This window comes from Melanostigma gelatinosum (genome assembly GCF_949748355.1).
Source record: "Melanostigma gelatinosum genome assembly, chromosome: 9".
In the NCBI taxonomy this organism is placed as follows: Eukaryota; Metazoa; Chordata; class Actinopteri; order Perciformes; family Zoarcidae; genus Melanostigma; species Melanostigma gelatinosum.
Window position 1 is genome coordinate 24,452,088 of NC_136642.1, and position 18,154 is coordinate 24,470,241.

Genomic DNA, 18,154 nt, shown 5'->3' on the forward strand with positions numbered 1-18,154 from the left:
TGAAAAGAGAGCACGAGAAGAAAGGAATCGGAAGGAATTCCGGTGGTTTTTCTGCTCAGCACTTGATTGAAACACCACACACGCCAATATTTACAGTGGGAAATGTATGATTGCATATTAAGTGTGGAGTTACGAATCATGTTTCTGCTAATGGGCACGCAATAAAAGCATTAAGCGAGCCATTGAGAATGGGGGGACGGGTTAGGGGCTTCCCCCCCGAAGAAGTAATGTGGAATTATACATTAGTAATAATGTGCTCAGTTAGTCACATTGAAAAAGGGGACTTTTCAGTGTGGACCATTATGTAACTTCTCACAGGAAAATAGGCACACATAGGATAAAACCCCAACTGCTAAAAATAGGCTTTTAATATTCCACCACTTAACCGGCAGAGGTGACTCAAATATACAGTGGAATTACAGCATGCAGTCCCTACTGCCATCCCTCCAGCTGCAAGAGAGCAGTTTAAGTGTCCTTGAGCAAGACACTCAATCCAACCCTGGTTTAGCGGTGCTGATCTGACCCGAAACCTCCAGAGACTTTAGCTGTGCCGGGTTGATAAATCCCGCGACTCAGGATGCTGAATTGATGTCACAGACCTGCAGCAGGCCTCCCTTCAGGTCCAGCAGCAGCTTCGGGGGGCCGGGCTCGGATCCAGGGCTGCCACTGTGCCGACACCAGCGGGCCTCCAGGGAGGCGCTGCTGGAGAACGGGCCCAGAAGGAGGCGGCTTCGCTCCCTCAGCCCCGTCCTCGCCGACAGATCCCGCAGCTCCAGCTGCACGGATGCGGCCTGGACCGCATCTAGAGAGACAGGAAGGAGTAGCCATGAACGGCATGTAGAGCACACGGTGGAACTACGGAGAGTTCCGTCAACGACGCTTTGGACTGTGATGAGGAACAATGTCTCGTCAAACCCTGTGTGCTTAGGAGCGGCCACTAAATTAGTGATTACATTGGGAAAAAAGAGGAACGAGGGTTCAAATAGACGAGAAAATGTCTCAAATGAATACTACCGGTAGTTCCAAAGTCAACTATTGATATCTCTAATTAGATACAAAAACTAACACAGTTCATTGACACAAGCGCAACCATGCCAGATAAAGCCGAAACGCATAAACAATTCAACCTCAGAATTCAGCTGCACAGACGCTTGCCTCTGTGTTTTTTAACCAAGATACCACTCACTGCGACAGTCTGCCCCTGTGATGTCACAGTCGTAAAACATACAGTACAATTACATCGACCACATCACTGGCCTCCAAACGATTGTACTCATTTGAAGTTATGAACACAAACACTCGTGATGTGTGACTCAACAAGCCACTTCAGCTTAATGACTCTGAACGGATGTCTGATGAACAATCGCAAACTTGACTGATTGTAAGTCTGCTGGTATGTACCAGAGGATGCTTTTAATTAGACTGGCTACATAAGTTGCGAGTGAGAGTTTCAGAGTGGCTCACTGGTAGAGCGGGATCATCAATCAGAGGATCCCTGGTTCGATCCCCGGCTCTGCTAGTCTGTGTCGATGCGTCCTTGGGCAAACCATTTAAACTCAAAATTGCTCCTGCAAGTTGTGGCTGCAGTGTATGAATGTTAGATAGTCCTGATGGGCAGGTGGCACCTTGCATGGTCGTCCCTATCATCAGTGTATGAGTGGGTGTTAATGGGTGAATGATGACATGCAGTGTTAAAGTGCTTTGAGTGGTCGGAAGACTAGAAAAGCGCTACACAGTACAGTCTATTCACCATTTACCAATGTTTGTGTCAGAGGCTAATAAACTCATCCTGAGTCGATACGAAGAGCAGACAGCCGTGTGTCTCTGTGAACAGAGGTGCTCCGGGGTCATGGTTTGACCGATTTGAACCTGTATGGGTTCCAGTTCAAACTGCTTCTGTGACTAGGGTGAACTGAAAGGTTTAGCAGAGATGATGTGAGAGTGAGGAAAACCCTGATGGGAACCAGACAGGAGGAGCCAAACACTCACTCATCCTGCAAGAAGCAAAAGCAGCAAAAGCCCCAAGTTAATAAGCACAGCATTCTCCGTCCTTTCCATTTACACAGAGCGGTTTCACCGTGGTAACAGGCCGTCCTGAACTTTTGGTCCTGTAAATAAGCGGACTGAAACCACTTTCTGCTCGTCGTGGACATGGCAGGGCTGATTTGGTTAAAGCAGCAGCAGCCCATTTGGAAACCTCAACTCTAGATGACTAATAATGCCCTGAGAAGCGGCTCTTGAAAGATGCCTCTTCACTCCAGTCTGACTGGAAGTCTGGCAGAGTAACCACACACCTGTTCTAGTCCCACACTAAAAGTTAAGCAGTTTCTGTTGTTCACTGACTTGACCTTTAAATGTCAACAGTTGTACAAAATAAAGAGCGACAATTTGACAGAACCAGTAACAAGCAGAGGCATCTCTACCACACAAGGGGTAAACATGAATAAAACCTAAAATGAAGACTCAGAAGTTATATTACATGATATCAGTAGACTGATGGTCAACATATAGGTTCACAAAACAAGGTGTCTTCTGCAACAGCATTTGTATTTATCTCTTAAGGTAACGTTGACGTTTTGGCCAGAAAATTTAGTTTAAAACATTCCAAAAATGAACAAACGTCTGTAGTGAACGTAGTCACGGTGACATCAAACATTGGTTTGTTGACGGAAGCCTTGACATTTTGGCTGTCACCATCTTGTTTTTTGGCCATCGCAATCTTGGAGGGAGGAGCTCAGTGCAATTGAACAATGACATTTTTAGGCGACCAAAATGTGATAATTAGCTTTCATGAATTGAAACACTGAGAAAGGGTTACATTTCTAAGACAAAAACACAGACAATGCTATGGTAGAGACTGTCAATCACAAGGTAGCCCCGCCCTAAAACATACCCTGCTTTATGGTCTGTTTGACTCTAAATGGACCATAATGTACTAAATGAACATCATGCTGTATTGAAGAAGACTTGAAACTAGAGATTGAGACCATAAACTCATGTTTACAATGTTTACTGAGGTAATAAATCAAGAGAGAAGTAGAGTCATTTTCTCATAGACTTCTATACAACCAGAGGAGTCGCCCCCTGATGGACACTAGAGAGAATGCAGGGTTAAGGCACTTCCTCATTGGCTTCATTTTTCAGACCTGGAAGTTGCCGCCTGGAGATATCTACTGCCAAACTTTCTGTTGTTGCCGTTGCACAGGTTAGAATGAGCGCTCCACCAGCCCACTGGGATTGCTGGTACTGGAGGGTTTGTGCAGGCTGAATTAGAGCTGCTGCGCTCGCTGAATGGGCGTCCATCTCCCAGAGGCACCAACAGCTGACCGCTGTCCACCTGACACCCCTGTTTCACAAATATGGCAATTCCCTATTTATATATCAGTCCTTTGAGGAAAGACCTTGACCTTAGTTTGCTTGGGGTTCACTTGAGGTAAAGCAGGCTAGATGGAAGAGATGGAAAGGCCTATGAAGGGAGTGGGGAGGAGGTGATAAATGAGGACACACATAGATATAGACATGGAGGGAGGGAGACACAGCACCAAAGTGTGTGTGTGTGTATGTGTGTGAGAGAGAGAGAGAGAGAGAATTTGACACAAGCGTCCTCACATCTTTCCTGGCTTGGTCAGCTGACGAAGGAACATCTTATTCAACGTTAGAGCGCATTAACACAACAGGGGGGTATCCAATGAAAGAGTGCTGCTCTTGAATACCTCTTCATGGGGGGAAATATTACACTGGGATGACTCATTTCTCTCAGGAAAGACACTGTTGATACAAGTTGGCAGTCCACCTGCTAATGTCTCGCGGTGTCGCGGAGCGAGCTGTTAGAGATTACTTACTGAACTGTGGACGTGGGGTTTATTTTCACGGCGAGGATTTATTCGACAGCGCAAAGGGAACTCCCAAACTGGCTTGTTGAACGGAGGATCTTTCACTCACACGTACGTACAAAAGGAGACACACATATATTCATACACATACAGAAAAGAAAAAAGCCAAATGCATGTAAATGCCGACCACGCACACGCAGGTGAACAAGTGGAAATAAAAAGACATCCACGCACACACACACTGTTCATCAAAGCATTCTCTCCTGTCTCACCATGCGTCATTTACAGCCCAGTTGACCGCAGCATCCTGGTGCTACAGCCAGCAGCAGCAGCACTCTTAATAATCACCTGGAGTGCTTTTAATGAGGGGGGATCCCTTTCTTTCTTCACCTCTTAACTCCATTCTTCCATCCAGGTTGAATAATAGTCAGAGGCAAATTTCTTCCGCGCTCTCTCAATGTATGACCGTACCGCCGTCATTTCGGTTTGTTTTCCAGAGATGCGTCAGCAGACAAGCCCAATAGACATTACGCCGCTGAGCTGTGAGGTTGTGCCATGAGAAGGGAGGAGCGGAGGGAATGTTAAGGAGGTAAAGGAAAAGAGCTGAAAGTGCTGGAGGAGGTGGGAGTTACCTGTGAGCCCGTGTTACCAACGTGTTTACGGAGGACGACAGAAAGCAAGCGACGATGGGGAAGAGAGAGAGAAATGGAGAAAAGAAAACATGCACACAGATAAATGAGAAAGCATGATGATGAACAAAATAAAGGAGCAGAAGATCTTTTGGAGAGTCTTGACCTTTGACACATAGTGGCAGTAAGAGAAAAGATAAATATTGGAGGCATGTCGACAGACAGTTATCACTCAATCCCCACTTAAAGGGATGGTTTGTTTGATTTGAAGAGGGGTTGTATGAGGTTCTTCACCTTGGTCGGTGTATTAGCGTAGATGGCGGTCAGTGCGCCCCCAGATTGGAGAAGCAAACTCAATGTACTGCTGTGGACAGGGGGCAGAAGCAAAATGTATTTTAAACACAAAATAAAATAATAAATGGCAATATCAGTTGAAGCGTACGCCATATTTAGAATACTTTCCCCGCTTCATCGTGCCATCAGACTGACCTGAACTGAAATGGATCCATGCTCTCTTCAGGACTACGTTGACAAAAACATATTTTTTTCCAATGTCTAAAATACGTTCCGCTGCTGCCCCCCGTCCACAGCACTACATTGAGTCTCCCACCGACATCTACCGTAGGTAATACACTAACTGTGGATATAATTGGACACAAGAGAGCGTGCTCTGCGGAATAACACACAACCTTCAAACCCTCGGGGAACAAAGTGGGTGGTGGGGGAACAGGGCGGATGGGAATCTTCCCCAAAGTGAAATGCATTTCTGGCAAACGCTCACGCGAGATTAGATAGGAATCGGAGACATTGATTTACCGTGTCGGTTTTCTCCCTGGCAGCTGTTATCTGACCACTGCCTGGCTGATTTATACCCCGGGATGCGCTGGTATCAATTAGATGAGACCTAAAGGAGTCATTACCTAACTAGCTGAGGCCCCCGAAGACTGTCTGGGATGGTAAGAGTAATAGAAGTAATATACTGTCAGTCACCACAGAAATACACTATCCCCTCACCACAAGACCACTACGGGACGCTGCAGGAAACTGCTTTCCTAGCTGGGGACACTGTCAGCAGGCAGCTGTGCGTCATCAGAGCCGTCACACAGTAACTGATGAGTGTTGATGAGTTGCACATGGGTTCAGTGACAGTTGCAACGTATTACAATTTCTTACCATTCAGCTCTACATTAGATCGAGGTAACGCTGCGATCAGAGAGCCGTTCCCTAACCCAACTCAAGCCTGATGGGTCCTGACAAATTTAGGTCGAGTCCGGGTCATCTCTTCTCATACAGCTTCAGGCTCGGTGTGGTTTTGGTTATTTTTCGAAGAGTAATGTAATAAGAAATTGCTCTCTTTCTGTGTGCGATGTGTAGGACATGCAGTGCCCGGTGGGAAAAGTGAAACAAACAGCAGAACTGAACCAATGTTATGTGTTACATTATACATGAGAGAACATGATATTTCCCACAATTTAAGCTTCTGCATTTTCCAAATGCACGAGTATTATTCAAACCTATTGTTCGGTTCGTAATGCGTACCGAAACGTGAGCCTCGTACCGAACGGTTCAATGCGTGAATTGTTACGCCCCTAACAGCCGTAGCTGTGGCGTCATAATGAGGTGATTTGGAGGCGGTTCAACGGTAACAGGACAGCACTGAAGGCCCAGGTATAAAACACACGGCCCGCCACTGACTTCTATCTATGGGGGGTAACTCGCTAGAAGCTAGCGCACGTCTCTGTTTAAAACAAACAAGTTTGTTGAGTAGGAGAGTCGGCATGCCAGTCTATATGGAGCTGTCATGTCTTTGTGCTTGTAGCTTTAAACGGTACGTACTAGAGCTGAAAGACGAATACATTAATCGATGAGTTGATTGGCTGAAAAATAATTAGCATCTATTTTGATAATAGAAAATCCTGAAAGAATTATTTTGACAAACATTCTCTTCTAACTTGTGAAGATTTGCTGCGTTTCTCTGTCATGTGATAATCTATTGAATATGTTTATGCATGGGGTGATATGACAATGATCCTAACTGTGATAACGTCCTCCTCTTACATACAGTCATATGTTTATTCCGCCTCATGTCTTCTCTGTGATGAATGTATATGTTTTTAATGCATTGAAAACAATTGATGAGTTGGGTTAAGTTGCCAGATCACAGCGGGGTGCTTTCCCAAACATAAATCTCTCCCTGACTATTGAAACAGAAATAATATAAGAAATGGAGAAGAGTGGCTTTCTTTCAGCAGCGTAAACAAACTGACGCCATCGTAACTCAAAGACTGTCCAGGGAAAACAAAATAAAACTTGAAAAAAAAAAAAAAAAATCAAGAGACATAAATAAATGAGGGGTAGCTTTCACTTTGTTCCACCAACAGAAGTTTTCCTTCACAAGTGTGCTGCAGTAAATCACCGTGAAGAAGCAGGGGGTCCACAGAGGCAGAGGACCGGGGAGAAAGCTTTGGGAGTGTGTGTTGTTGTATGCATGTGAAAAAGCCTGCACTGGTAACGTGGTCTGCTGATACGTGTGTGTGTGTGTGTTCTTAGGAAATCGGGGGCACTCTATGGGCAGTCTGATGGAGAGCTGAGAGATTAGGGAGGGTCTTGTTTCATGGACCTTAAGACATATGTTCTCTCTCTCAGTCCCCCCCCTCCCCTCCTTTCTTTCATTGAACTATAAATGCCCCTCTACCTTGGGGAGTGGTGAGCCGTGGACGGAGGGGAGGTCTGCGGGCCTTCCACTTGCTTTTCATTAACACAGGATCTGGTAACACACCTCACTGTCAACCTAATCCCCTCTCTCTCCATCTTGTCCCCTGGCAGAGGTGGGGCAGGGGGGCTGCCATGACCAGGTACAGAGCCCCAGATGTTCCAGGGATGAGGGAGGGGTGGATGACAGGGTCTTCACCCCGTTGCAGCTATGGATGTACGCTGATGAAGACAGGGTGGGTTGAGCGTGATGACATATACTGAGGAGACCCCTGTTACTGCTCACACATAGTGGTCTTCTGTTTTTCCCCTCCTGTACTATACCTCTCTTTCTCCACCTCGCCTGCTTCCTTTATACAACTTTGTTTTTCCTACCGCTTCCGTTCTTGTATTGTATCCTCCTTTCTGCTTCATCTGCATTTTCTTCTGCATGTTTTTTATATCAGACTTCTCCTTATCTCCCCTTGCGTTTCTCCCTTTCTTTTCGTCCCCCTCTACTTCTCTATCTCCATCACCCTCCTGCTTCCTCATTCACAACTGCCTTTCCCTCTTCCTCCCCTCTACTGTTTTCTCCATCGATCTGAGCCTGCCCCCTAACACTGGCGGAGGAACAACAGCAGCAACAGTAGTGGTGCACACCGTAGCGGTAGTCCTGTCTTACATCTCTCATGTACAGCCTCTCCCAGGGGGGTCATTCCCGCTGACTTATGGTGGCAGCGCAAGCGCTTGACCTAACAGCACGAGAATCCTAACCTTTATCTTCGTGAAAAAAAAACAAAGAAAAGAAAATTCAGAGCTATTTGTTTTCTGAGGTGTACGGAGCCGACTGGAGGGGCCAGAGTGCTGAGTGATGGAGGCGGCACAGCTGAGGCTAAAAGTCAGCAGACACATCTATTGTCACCAGTGATCGGTCTGCGTAATTGGAGACAGTCTGTCTCCTTTCGACGCCAACAAATCTGGAAACACTATGTGAAGAAGCCCTCGGGGGAAAGTAGCCGCGTGTGTTGTGACAAAGATCTATAAGAGTGCTAAAGTTATCCAGAAAAAACCCCTAACCCCGAAGAAACAACAGGGTGAGACAAACATGTTATTCAGCAGGATAACTTCTGACATCTGCTTTAAAGTACCTTTTTCCTTTTGTGGGCTTCAGGCGCCATGTAAAAAGTTGTAATCCGGTGACAACACGAGACGTTTCAACATGCTCTCAAAGACAAGAAATATCAGGGTCTATAATGAGATCTACACACAGGCTCTGAAACCTCTCAGAGCACTAAAATATGATATACGAGGAGCAGAATGAAACCTTAGCTGCACATGATGACAGCATTAGTTTTACAGCAGTAATCATAACGTCTTCTTCAGAGCAGTCATACATGATATTGTGTTATTTTCGGACAAACAGTATTTTAAAGAGCGAACAGCCTAACTGGGGATAAATGATCCAATGGATGTCAATAAACACCAGTGGTCCTGAACCCAACATTTTTATTTGTGTCCAGTAAAATTGTAACGTCTTAAGGGTTTCAAGGTGCTGGGAACTGTAAGGGTCAACAATACCCATGAAGAGACATTCACCCCCCCAACAATTGTGATTGTGAACCATGATTGTTTACCACATCAGCCCGTCCTTTAGGGTTCTAGATAAAACCCTCCTTGGGTGGGTTCTAGATGACACCCTTGGACTATAAATGGGTTCTTGGTTAATCCCCCTGGACTATAAAAAGGGTTCTCGTTAGAACGCCCTGGGTAGGATCTAAATGAAATCCTTGGAATATTAAAAGGTTCTGTACCTCGTCATGGCATTAAAGAGTTCTCTGTAGAACCCTCGGGGTGGGTTCTAGATGAAACTCTTGGAACATATAACAGTTCTCGTTGAACCCCTGGGTGAAGACATTGGAATATAAAAGAGTTTCTGGAAGAACTCTTTGAGTTGCTTCTTGTGAACACCCTTAGAAGGGTTCTTAGAAGAAATGTTCTGGATTGAACTTTCACAGAGGGTTCTGGGTGGAACAATTACACCATTTAAGGGTTCTTTGTATAACCTCTGATACAGGGTTCTGGCAAAACCTTTCACAGATGGTTATAGGTATAATCCTTGATGTTGGGTTCTGGTAGAACCCTATAAAAAGTGTTTTCTTATGAGCACTCAGAGTGTATAAATAGTAGAGGCATCTGAAAGCAAAGTGACCGGGAGTGGATTAGCTTTGATATTAGTTCGATTCTCTCTAAACTCTATTTATTTTTCCATTACACATACAGTTTCAACTGTGTTTATCCAAGTCAACACATCAAAGATGGACAAACGCTGAAAAGCTGGTGAAAATCAGAGCAGGGCAGCAGCGCTGGGTATTGTGTCACTGTGCAGTTATGCAGATTCGAGTAAACAAAGTGCAAATTGGTTTAATTAACATTTTCGACAATCATTTTATCTGAAGTAACCCAATATAACAACATCTGTCAAACAGATGCAGGCACTTAGGGAGCCCGGCTCCAGCTCTGTAACCCAGTCAACAGGGGATGTGCTGCTCAGCGGTACCGAGGTATAAACCGTCTTCTCACATCATGATGAGTGTTCCCTGTTATTTCCTTCACGTGGCATGTCAGCCCTCTCCCTCTCTTTTATCTCTCTCTTTCCATCTGCTGTCCAATTTGGAAGACGTGCCAAAACAATAGAAAAAACTGAAACACAAATTTTAAAAAACCCATCCATGATCATCTGTTACAGCGCGTCGGCTCACACCCAACGGCACAGAGGATTTGGAAGCTTTTTTGAATTTACATTAGCATTAACAGTTCTGATTGTCTGAATGGAAACACTGCGATGCCTCCTGGATAATAGTCAGTGTGGATGATGAAGGCAGGGTTCGGTCCTAACACCAAAGCAAACATATCGCTCTCGCTCTCACACACACAATCACACACTCACACACACACACACACACACACAATCACACACACACACCCACACACACACACACACACACACAATCACACACACACACACACACACGACAACGTCTTTCTCTCTTATGCTGCGTTCACACCGGTCGCGTTGATTTTTTGACGCACTGCAAAAAAGCGTCCAACGCGCCGCCGGTCGTGTTCACACCGGTCGCCGCAAAATCTCATAGCGCCGGAGAGGGGGCGTGGTTTATCGTCCTGGAAGCCTCGATCTGGCCGCCATTGTTTTCCGCCGTCAACCATGACAGGAATAAGGACAATTGCTGCTTTGTACGTGTTGTGGAAGTCCCTCAAACATCGGAATGCCAAACGCCGTCATGTCTGGTTCATAATATTGTTCAGAGGAGCTCCGTGGATTGTATCGAGCTGTATTCACTGTCTAGCAAGCCACCGGTCGCTGTTTACTACAGCTGTAGGAACACAAAATAAACTGATTTGGCTGTGATTCAACGGCAATAAACCGACAAAAAGGGACTCCGAAATAACTACGTAATGATGCCGATTTGTACTTGTCTTCTCCGACAAAAAGGGACTCCGAAATAACTACGTAACGATTCCGATTTGTAGGTTACTGGTCTTCTCAATGGAGCTCTGATGGATCGGTGCTAGGCTATGCTAACATCGTAGCAGCTCCACCAGCACTCAATAACGTCACGTAGACGTAAATACGGCAGCGTCTATTCATTGTTTGTACCGTATGGTTTACACACACACATGCATACACATAGTTTGGTCCGGTCTCTGTTGATATGAGGTATCGTAGCGCTCTGGGTGAACACAGACGGCGACAGGATTTATTTCCTGATTCAACAACGGCAGGAAGCCAGTGATGACAGGGGGAGCAACTCAACGCTGATAGGCTATCGCGCCACAGCGTCACGCGATTATGTCGCTGAAGTTGAAAAATTTCAACTCGCGCGTTGGCGAGTTTGCGGCGTCCAACGCGTCCACCGCGTCCACCGCACTGCAATAACGCGTCCAACGCGCCGCGGGATCGCAAAATCGAGGCGCGCCAGTCTCATCGCGTCTGTGCATAGACTTTGTATGTAATCTCGACGCGCGTCAAAAAATCAACGCGACCGGTGTGAACGCAGCATTAGTCTCACAACGCTTTGGATCCCAGACTAACACAAACCGCTCACTTTACAGTTTACTGACACACCTTGTTTTTGGCAGAGGGCTTTGCTAGCATGTGTAAAAAATAGCAATACTCCAAATAAAGCCGGAAGCAACACCGGTATTTTGCTCCCAGTGTGAGTGACGGATCGTCCAAAGAGGCAGAGACATTGCACATTCTTTAACTAACAAGGTTGGGAAAGTTTGACTGAACGAGTCAGTGAGATACTGATCAATATGTGTTCAGAATGGATTTATACAACCTGCTATTTAATTAAACTCATTCCTGAGGGAACATGTTACAACAGCTACATTCTGAATACATTTTTAACTGACGAACTTATAAGAGTGTGGTGAGCTCGGTAAAGCTCTTTAGAGTTTGTCCACATCATTATTTGTTTGGTTACACAATGACACAGAACAATTTGTCCTCCACTACATTCTCATATTGGATATTTTGGAGCTCTGTGTCTCTGTACTTCATTTCTAAAGGGCCTGGATCGCTTCCCGTTGGCACGCACGGTGAGCTTGGGTACGGGGCAAATGACACACAGAAAAAACATGTATATTTAGTGTAGTGCTTCACTGAGTCGTGTGGTTTCTTTAAAAGATGATGAAATCTGCCAAATGGGGTGAAGTCATCGCAGTTGTTTCCAATGTAGCTCCACCTGTTTCAAGAATTTCCTTGAAACAAGTGGCAATGTTTTGCAATGGACCACATCACTGGTTCATTTTCACATCAAGAGAAATATAATAATAAAGTAAGTCATTTAAGGTCCAGGCCCTTGTTGCTTTGGATTGAGACAACTCAGGTCATTTACTGAGCTCAGAGAAGTCTTAGCAGGGGGTTGGTCCTCTGCCCACGTAAGCTCATATTGGTTTTCTGTTACTCACCTTCTATCCTCGGCCCTGATTTCATGTTTAGGCTTCCCGTCATGGCCGACACCGTTACCGTCACGCTGGGCCTCATTGGATGGGCCTCCGTCTCCATGACGACTACAATCTGGGCAGTGTGGAGGCAGACCTTGTGGAAGGACAGCGCCAGGGCCCCGACGCTGCTGGCTTTACCCGGGGCAGAGGCCTGATGGTGAGGCTCCGAGCGCGAGGGAAAGGCCCTGGGCAGCGTCTTTGTGGGGGTGGAGGGGGCAGACATGGGTTTACCGGAGACGTCCCACGTGTGCTTTGGGAGCACTTTCTTCAGGTAGGCTTTGGCCTGCTCCAGCTTCGCCAGCGTGGGGTTAACTTTCAGAGGGCGCGACAGTTCCACATTCAGCTCAGCTGTGGAGGGAGACAGAAAGAAAAGGAGGGAAAGGAAAAGATAAGTACAGCAAAGAGACGAAATATAATTCTGTTGCTTTTTTTAACCTGTGCTGTCGACAAAACTTTACAAACGACAACTTCCCTTTATGGACAGTTTATTGGGGAGTGTCTCTTGAGCTCATCCAGACTTATATTTACTACTGAGTGATCAATAGTGCAGGAAGTAGAGAGAGAGAGAGGGGAAACTTTGAAACCCAGGATCAAAACTGAATAAATCCACTGTTGGCTTTGGGCCCTTGCTCTTTAAATCTTTCTCTTGTCATTTGGACGCGTGTACATTATTCAGTGTCCCACTGAGCAAGATCTGTTGCTATCCAAGTCTTGGAATACCGCCTGATGCCATGTCTCGTGAATCAAACTGAACCATTTTCTCCTCTTCTAATCACCCAGCTTTGCATGCAAGGACCTGTTAAAGAACAGCTGCGTACAATCCCACTCTCTGTGATATCACCGCGGAATAGCAGAGGAGAATCTCTTCTTCATGCCAGCCGCCTCTCTCTCTCGCTCTCTCTCTCTCTCTCTCTCTTCAAACACTTGACTGGAATTTACAGAGGCACATGAATTAACTCAATGCCGTTTTACAGCACTTCCATTATCCCATTTTTCCACTTGGTCATGATGATGGGAGAAGGGAAGTGGCCCCAAAAAACAAGTGCAGCTGTTCTTCATGGTCTCATCAAGGCAGCAGTGTTTAGAGGGTTTTCAGGCCTCCCGTCTGTCTCCTCCCCAGGTAGGAGCGCTGGATGACACGAGCGGGAACGCTGCCAGGAGACCGGCGAGCACACACACACACACACACTCTGCCCTCAGGCGTGTCTCTACTTTAATCCAGTGGAAGTGAGGCACACGGTCAAATGGAAGGACGACTGGAGAGAGGAATTGGAGGAAAGATAGGTGGAATTTGCTGTGCAATGTAGCTTATCATTTCCACTTGACTTATCACCAGGAAACTTTCCAGTGGTGGAAGAAATAGCCCGCGTGCAGCGGTTCATCCAGGTTCCCTAACCCCCCCCCCCCTACTTCTTTCATTTTCTCCCTCTGTTTCATGTAGCCCATCCTTCTGCTTCTTTTCTCAGTCTGTTCTATCTTTTACTCTTCCTCTATCCCTCAATCTAATCAACCCCTCCTCCCTCTTTGTAATCACACAAAGCTGTCTGTGATTCACCCAGTCAGGGCCAGCGCCAGGGCCTTGCCTGGCTCTCTGCACAGGGGGACCTGGTCCTCATTATCGATTGTCCTCCGTCCCGACCCGAGGTCCCTCTCTTCCCCAGCCATGAGAAACCCATCCTACCCCCAACGCCCAGCCAGTAAGGGAGGGCTCTCAAACTCATTTTCACTCCGGGCCACATCAGCATCATGGTCGCCCACAAAGGGCCGGTTGTAAATGTAACTACTCGTAACATATTGTTAAATAACTCTCTGCATTTGATTATTGTTTATTGAAGTACATGCAGTTATATAAATGTATAACGTAATAATGTCAAATATATTTAAGCACATTTCTGTTATTATAACTTAAATCCTTTTAATTTAGGGTTCAGAAACCCACATTACTCTATCAAAGATCAAACACAAGTTATTACAATAACTTTGTTCAAAGCTGAAAATCCTTTCAAGGGTGCGTTTGCACAATCCCACGTGAAGTATTTCATGTGTTTTAAAGACACGTTTAAAGTCTTCAATGTACTCGCAAGACATTTCCATTTCTACGTTTAAGTAGTTGACTTTCTATATCATAACTTCGACTTTCTATCATAATTTCGACGATGTGGATATTTTTATTATCAAGTCTAACTTTAAATTCTTTATTTTTTTTGCCGGTGGATTCGCGGGCCACATAAAATGACGTGGGGGGCCTTGAGTTTGAGACCCCTGCAGTAAGGGATTCATTACCCGTTTGTTCAGAAACTCACCTGGTCTGGAGTGAGCAGTGTGATTGATGCAGCTATCTATATCCTACATGCTTCAGTTTTCCTTGATATGGGACATACATTATGGGTAAAAAGTCCGATGTGGTTGCCTGGCATTGTGCAGATTCCCATATGCACATCACACATAGCTGTGACATGTATTTGAAGGAACCTAAAACACAAAGTCAGGACCTTATCTGGACACAGCTGGAGGAGTTGTCTCCTGTGAATTGAGCGGCCACATACAGCTTTCAGCATTCAGCAATGACTTCTTGCAAACTGCACATCATGCTGGTAAGGATATTACAACTTCCTTTAAAAAGGATTTAGCAGCTTATTTATTAGTTGCATCCCATTAAATGACTTGAGACATGCAACATACTGCAGTTCAGCTGACACACTTTTTTGACAGATCAACTTTGTCAAAATCTACTTTGTCAAAGGACATCAGGCTGAAGTGCATCTGACTTAGTTGATCTAAGCTGTGTGAACTCAGTGAGAAACTCTCCACAGAGGACCGTGGAGAGGGACAGCATCTGTACATGCTTCCCCCTGGCTTCATCCAGCAACCGACGGAGCGCATTTTTACTGCGGTGGAGCGAAGCCAAACGATGAATCTCTCGCAGAAGTCCAATAAACTCACATCCCAGCAGTACGTGTCTTTGAGTCGAGTGCATCTGTGTCGTTTCTCCTGAGCTGTGTGTCCGAGACAGACTACGCTGTGGGGCTCCGAGCAGGTTTCACTATCCAGGCGAAGACGGCATAAAACGAGGAAATGAAAAGCTCAGCCAAAAACAAAAATAAACAAAACAAAATCGATTAACAAGCCATGATAGACATATACGATTTACAGACCGAGCTGCAAATAAATCCTATATTTATGGATTCAGATGGGACGCAGCATTATGATGAAGACCTATGAAACACTGTCTGTTACGCAACACTTCTTTCAGAAGTGCCTGTTATGCTGTCGGAGGAAATACCAGTTATTGAAAGCGCAGTGGCACTTTCATCGCCGAGCAGAGGGGAGTATAAAGAGGGCTTTTCCAGCACATACGAGTGTTTTTATTGGGAACACCATGGCTTCAGCCATAAGACTACTGGCTGCTTTTATCTGGAGAGCAAAGCATCAAGCCGAGAGGTTGAGAGGTGGTGTCGGTGCTCACAGACCTTTTAAAGAACAGAACGTAATGTGAACAGGCTGGGGGGAATCATAGGCCGGCCCTTCTCAGGTGTCAGCCTCTATTAGCGCTGGAGAAAGTGGAAGATCAAGGTCTGACAGAGGCACACACACACAGATCAAATATGCTTATTACCCAGGTTGCCGTGCCTCTTTTCTGGCGAGGTCATGCATGACGCCGTCCCCACTTTGAACCTGGCGTTGGGGTTGTGCGTATGCGCAGCTCGCCGCGAACATTGTTTTCATTCCCACCCCACCTTTGATTTCTGGAGCTGACTTCTACGCTTAACTCTCGACAGAAGAAAGCCTGCATCTGACAAAGGTGGCAATGTGTCCAATTACACAGGGTCCGCATGTGAAGGGTACGCGTGTACATCTGTGTTTGTAAGGGCCAACCTTTTCTTCTTTGGAGTGGGTATCTGTAGAATCCTACTTTCACAGAAAAAAAAATGAAAAAGCCTCATACCGAGTGAGGCCAGTGACACGCGCCTCAGATAGCATCTGACTCCAATTAGAGTGGTTCTGGATGGTTCGGAGGGGCACAGGCTTGTATACAGTAACTGACAACATTTCTGCGAGCCCATGGCTTGACGGGAACCAGGGACGCGGGAGAGTAATGGTTCCAATTTGTTCTAGCTAATCTATCACCTGTTGCTTCTCCCGTCTCCAAGTGGTAGCAGTTACATCTCTGGACTCGCTCACTGACCCTCTCAGACTGCAGCTGAGTAGGGAAGATGAGAGGGGGAAAGTGTCTGTGTGTTGTGTGCTGGCATGTCAATCCCTGAACCAACGATGCTCCGTAACAAAGATGAAGCTCTGCCAACGCTTTGAAATAGCAGACACTCCCTGTCCCCCGAGGTCATCTCCCTCCCATCCCCCCACCTCGTTTGGAAGTATTGTGAACTTTATGATCTATATCATAGTGTAGTATTGACCAATCACGTTGAAGTGGCTTTTGGTTGAATGCAGTAAACAGTTTGTGTGGAGAGATAAAGAGTCGACCGGCTATCGTCTCACGATGATTTAGCTTTTTATTGGTTTAAAATGAGTTTGTAAACTTGGGAAACAATCAGGTCTTACACGTCGCCTCTCAACTCCAACTCGAGTCTTGCATCTGACGTTGCTAATCAGACTGTAAACAACGAGCAGCGCATGGGAAAGGGAAGTCTTGCTGTACCGCAACCCCAGAAATGTAACCCTTGCCCCCAGAGGCTTATCAGCACCGACCGACAGCCAATTGGTTACAAGATTAGATGAAATTAGAATGAGTTGTATTTGTACAATCTATTTATATTTCCTTTTGCTAACAGTAGGTATTTACACACCTAACTGGTGTTTGCATTTTTCATTCCAAAAATGTGTTAGCGAGGGCATTCGCTAACGCTAGCGCCCAGATCTCGCGAGTGTGTTGCTGAAACAGAGAAAGGTCTTGAAACTAAATAAAATGTACTCCTGATTTGTGTGTATTACGTATTAATATTTTCTTTTGTTCAGATTAGATATTTGCACAGCAAACAGCCATATTTAGCATCACAGAAATCTCAGTGAGTGTGTTGCTGAGACACAGGAAGGTCTCCAGCTAATTAAATTGTGTCCTGATTTGTGTGTTGAAAAATGCCACATTAGTGTCAGAATGTTGGGCAGATATATGGCTTGTGAAATATGGGTCTGATATTTACTTTGGTGACTATGGGGCATAAGAATCGGTCATAATTTATGTTCACGCTCAATACTCCCTTTGGAGTTATTAAAGTCGGGGGCCTGCGGGGCAGTAGCCAAACCCACGTGACACAGATACAGGACACGGAGTCTCAACGGGCCGTCTCTGACTGAACCCTGCTCATGTTGAAAAAACCAACATCCCGGCCTTTTATGTGTATGTGTTTGCCGGTCAAGCCTTGAACCCTCCTGGTTTACAAATGTGGCTTCCTGTATGTATCTGCATTAGCAGTGTTTATACACACGTGTGTGTGTGTGTGATGAGCGGCTGCTGAGTGAGGGTCAGCTCTGAAACACCATCCAGCTTACAGTACACATGTTACAAGTGTTTCCCACTCGGCATCCTTGGGAGGGCAGCTCTGATTGGTTTGCTGAAATTGCGAGCACATTGGCGTAAACACGCAGCGAGACGTGGCCTCGCGCGGTCTGCTCTCCGTTTGCGCCTCGTTGGAACAAATCAAATGTGAAGCACTGTCGAATCAAAGCGGGGCCGCCAGACATGATACACATCACAAGACACAACACACATAGCGACAGACACAAATAAAGTCTTGCACGTGCCAATGAGCAGTCTGTGAAAACCCCAGCGACCTGACGCTTCTTCCCCCCTGATCCTGTCTTCATCGATACTCCCTGCATCCTTCCTTTGCACCTGTCTTATGACTGATGCTTCGGTTCAGGTTCAAACAACAGGAATTACTGTACTCCACACAAAAGTTAGCATCCGTTGACTGATTCTTTGTAATGTCTTCCTTTGCTCCCCCATCCCTGGAG

General features: G+C 45.8%; 1 protein-coding gene across 1 annotated transcript in view; it reads right to left on the bottom strand.

Annotated features, from left to right (window-relative positions):
* vps13b (vacuolar protein sorting 13 homolog B) overlaps positions 1 to 18,154 on the bottom strand; it is a 324,029-nt gene that overhangs the window by 67,197 nt on the left and 238,678 nt on the right. Inside the window, exons 38-39 of the mRNA XM_079275924.1 lie at positions 12,146 to 12,529; positions 600 to 802 (exon numbers count right to left, since the gene is read on the bottom strand). Of these exons, the coding sequence (XP_079132050.1) occupies positions 600 to 802; positions 12,146 to 12,529 (587 nt within the window). The remainder of the gene's footprint in view (positions 1 to 599; positions 803 to 12,145; positions 12,530 to 18,154) is intronic.